The 3605-nt window shown below is 19.2% G+C and overlaps 2 protein-coding genes across 2 annotated transcripts in view; both read right to left on the bottom strand.

Moving 5' to 3' along the window:
* On the bottom strand, nucleotides 1-975 carry SRAE_0000075300 (Hypothetical protein; the record flags this gene model as incomplete). The annotated part of the gene is made up of 1 exon (XM_024646692.1): nucleotides 1-975. A coding segment is annotated over one exon (975 nt), but the record flags the coding sequence as incomplete, so codon positions are not given.
* A 1523-nt stretch (nucleotides 976-2498) lies between these two features.
* SRAE_0000075200 (Hypothetical protein) overlaps nucleotides 2499-3605 on the bottom strand; it is a gene marked incomplete at both ends in the record, with an annotated part of 3954 nt that continues 2847 nt past the window's right edge. The window contains one exon of the mRNA XM_024646691.1: nucleotides 2499-3605. Coding sequence (XP_024500844.1) covers nucleotides 2499-3605 — 1107 coding nt within the window.

The following is a 3605-nucleotide window of genomic DNA, read 5'->3' as shown; positions in this document are numbered from 1 at the left end:
AAATGGATGATAAGTTTTAATAAAATTTTCAATTTTGCCTCTAGGATATATATAAATTGATTGACCAGCATATATCTTATAATTTTTATCAAAAGAAATATCAATTTTATCCATTCTTCTTTCACCCATATAATTTGTATAATTTTCTGAGTAGGCAAAAAAATAATATTTTTCCTGGTCATTTTCATTTTTGCAATTTATATTATCGTGAGATGGATTAATTTTTCGTTCATACCGATTTTCATTATTTTGATATTTTAAATTATATCCAATAGATATATCATTTAAAGTTGGTTGTTTAAATTTACCACAAGAGAAAAAGTTTGAGTCTAAAGATTTTTTAAAGAAAGGAATTATAATATGAGCATTTCCATTGGATGATTCAAAATATCCATTATCTTTTATATGATCTTCTGGTATAAATTTTAGTGGTCCTTTTTTTGATACCCAGTTGATGTAAGGACATAAACCAATATTTATGTTCATCTTATGATAACTTACTTCTTGTAAAACTATTATATTACTTAATGATTTAACAATAAGTAATACAGCATACTCAACTGTATATATATTTCCTTTCTCATTTAATTTTTCATAGTTTAATTCTTTATCAAAAAAAAAATAACCAAAATCACATTGATTAACTGTACAAATTATGGGACGTTCTTCAAGACCATCAAATGTGAAACCATCGTAATAACCTACAGTATAAGATATTTTATACATGCCAGTATTTTTTGTTCCTATGTAAAAACCAAGTGTAGTATTTGAATTATGATTTTTCTTTTGTAGTTCATCCCAATCAATGTAAAGAATTTTGAAATTTTGAAAACGAACATTTTCAAATTTTGTTAAATTTGTTTTAAAGTTTTCAAGATTGTGAAGTTTAATTTGCATAATATGTTTAATTTCGTAAGGATTATTACTGTCACCCATAAATAATTCTGAATCATTACCTATAACCATTTGAGACATAAATTTTGTCAGTAAAATTAATAAAAGAAAATATTTCATGTTAAATTTTATATAAATTAATGATTGAATTTTAGTAAAAAAATAATAAATTTTTGATTAAAAATTACCATAAATATTATTTAAATTTTATAATGTATAACATAGTAAATTTCAGTTATGTAAATAATTTTTATTATGTTTTATATAATGATAACATTAAAATGAAGTATATAAAATTAACAAAATGATAATACAAAAAAACAAATATATTTTTTTTAACAATGTTATTAATTTATTATGTATTATTCTGTTTTAAAAAATATGTATATTATTACAATATGTATAATTAATTAGAAAATTATACAGAGATTCTGTTACTAAACAGGGATGTCTGGTACATCATGTTATATAAAATAAAGAGAAATTTTCCTTAGAAATACATAATTTTTAAATATATTTACAAAACTGTTTATAATAAATAAATTCTTTATCAATTTTATTTTATATTTAAAGAATCTTTTTATTTGAGTTTCTTAAAAGACTTTTTAAAAATTCTCATTGTGATTACATTTGATATTAATAATTTTTTAAAATAAATTTATAAAATAATAATAACAATTAAAAATATTACCATAAAATAATATATATTTTAATGAAAATTTCAATCATAAATATAACTAAACTGTACTATCTGTTTTTTATTCATTAAAAATTGTTATGGAAGAAAATTTTTAATAACCATTTTTATCCAAAATATCAAATACTTTAATTTTTTTTTCTTATTTTTGAATTAATCTTTAAAAAAATTGTTCATTTTAGCAATTTTTTTTTCTAAAATTAGCTCAATAAACATTTTTTCAATTTTCAATAAATTTGTATATAATATTCTTCTACTAATAAGTTTCTAAAAAAAATTAAGTGATTGTTAAATTACATATTGTTCTTTCAAGTTTATAAAAAAGTTAAATTAATAATTATAAATAAATATTGTGAATTTTTAAACATATTTGGAACAACACAAAATTTTTAGAAATTTATTTAACTCAGTGATAACATTTTCTGAAATTATGAAAATATTTTGTACAATAATTATATCTTGGTATACTTTTTCTAATAATTTTTTAATTAAAAAATACAATGTCTTTACATAAAAAAAAGTTTTGTTTTTGAAAATTTTAAACATGTAATTTCTTATATTTAAAGTGATGGTTTTTCTTATATATTATTATTAATAATATCATAAATCCAATTATTATTATATATTTTAGATTTTGTTATTTTAAAAAAAGTACATTATTAATTATAGTTTTAAATATTAAAAAATTTTTTTATGAAAATCGAGTAAGTTATAACAATTAAGATACTAATAATTATGAATAATATATAGAACTAGCTACTCGTTTTAAAATTAACTTAGAGAATTAAAAATTATGTTATCTAATATTTTTTTTTTATTATTTTTCTATTATATTATTTCTTAGTTAAGAAGCAATTTTACAAAAATCAGAAAATACTTATAAATTAAATGCAGATTTATTTTTCGTCTACTTGGCTGTAATTCTAAATTTATTATATTTAGAAAAATTTTTTCCTCCTTTTTTTTGATCATTACTTGACGATACACTTAATAATGATCCACTTTCTGTAGTAGTTGATAAATCCGATAATGTAGAAGTAATTTTTTCATTAGAATTTTTTTTCCCCTTTTTCTTTAAAAAGTTCTTACTTTGAGACAAAATTGAACTTGAAGTTGAACTAGATGTTGATGAAAGAGAATCCGATAAAGAAAGATCTGATTTATTAATATCTTTTTTTGCCTTTAATTTTCTTTTTTTTCTTTTTTTCATTACTACTACAATAATAACAATTACTGTACAGAAAAATATAACAATTAAAACAAATGCTATTATCCATAACATTGAATTTGATGTTGTATCAACTATAGTTTTTGAATTATTAGAATCTTTTACAACTTTAGTTTTGTATCTGATAAATTCTCTATTAAAAAATATAAAATTTTGTTTTGTAGAAAAAATAGTACTAAAAACTGTTTCGTATTCACATTGAATTGTTATATTAGTTATATTACCATAGTCCTTATAAATTACTTGATTATTTTCAATTTCTATACCTTCTGATAATGTAGGAAATTTACCAATAACTGTAGAAGATTTATTGTTTTCCATAAAGTCTATTTTAATTTTGATTGTACTAGAAAATGGTTTATATGATCGTTGGCATCCAGCGTATTGACTTATATTTCCTTCTAATTTAACATCATTTAAAATTATTTCAGTCCCATTTTCGGGTATAAAATAAATTTTTTCAAGTGATATGATATTTTTATTGTAAAATTTGGTGTAGTTAGAATCCTTACAAATGTATGCTCCAAAATTGTCCATTTTAAAACTATTAAAAATTATTTCATTTGATATTTTTTTAGAAATATTTATTTTATTGTTAAAATTTATTATAGTAAATTCAGCAGCTTTAGAATAAAATTCATCAAGATGGTCTTTATTTTCATCTTCGACTTTTGATAAACATTTTAATTCTTGCTTTTTATCAAAGTCTTTTTTTTGAATAAATTGATAAAACATTTTTTTATGTTGATTATATTTAACAAAATTTAATGATCCTAATGTAGGTAA

The sequence above is a fragment of the Strongyloides ratti genome, scaffold srae_scaffold0000025 (assembly GCF_001040885.1).
Source record: "Strongyloides ratti genome assembly S_ratti_ED321, scaffold srae_scaffold0000025".
In the NCBI taxonomy this organism is placed as follows: Eukaryota; Metazoa; Nematoda; class Chromadorea; order Rhabditida; family Strongyloididae; genus Strongyloides; species Strongyloides ratti.
This window is presented reverse-complemented; position numbering and strand designations above follow the sequence as displayed.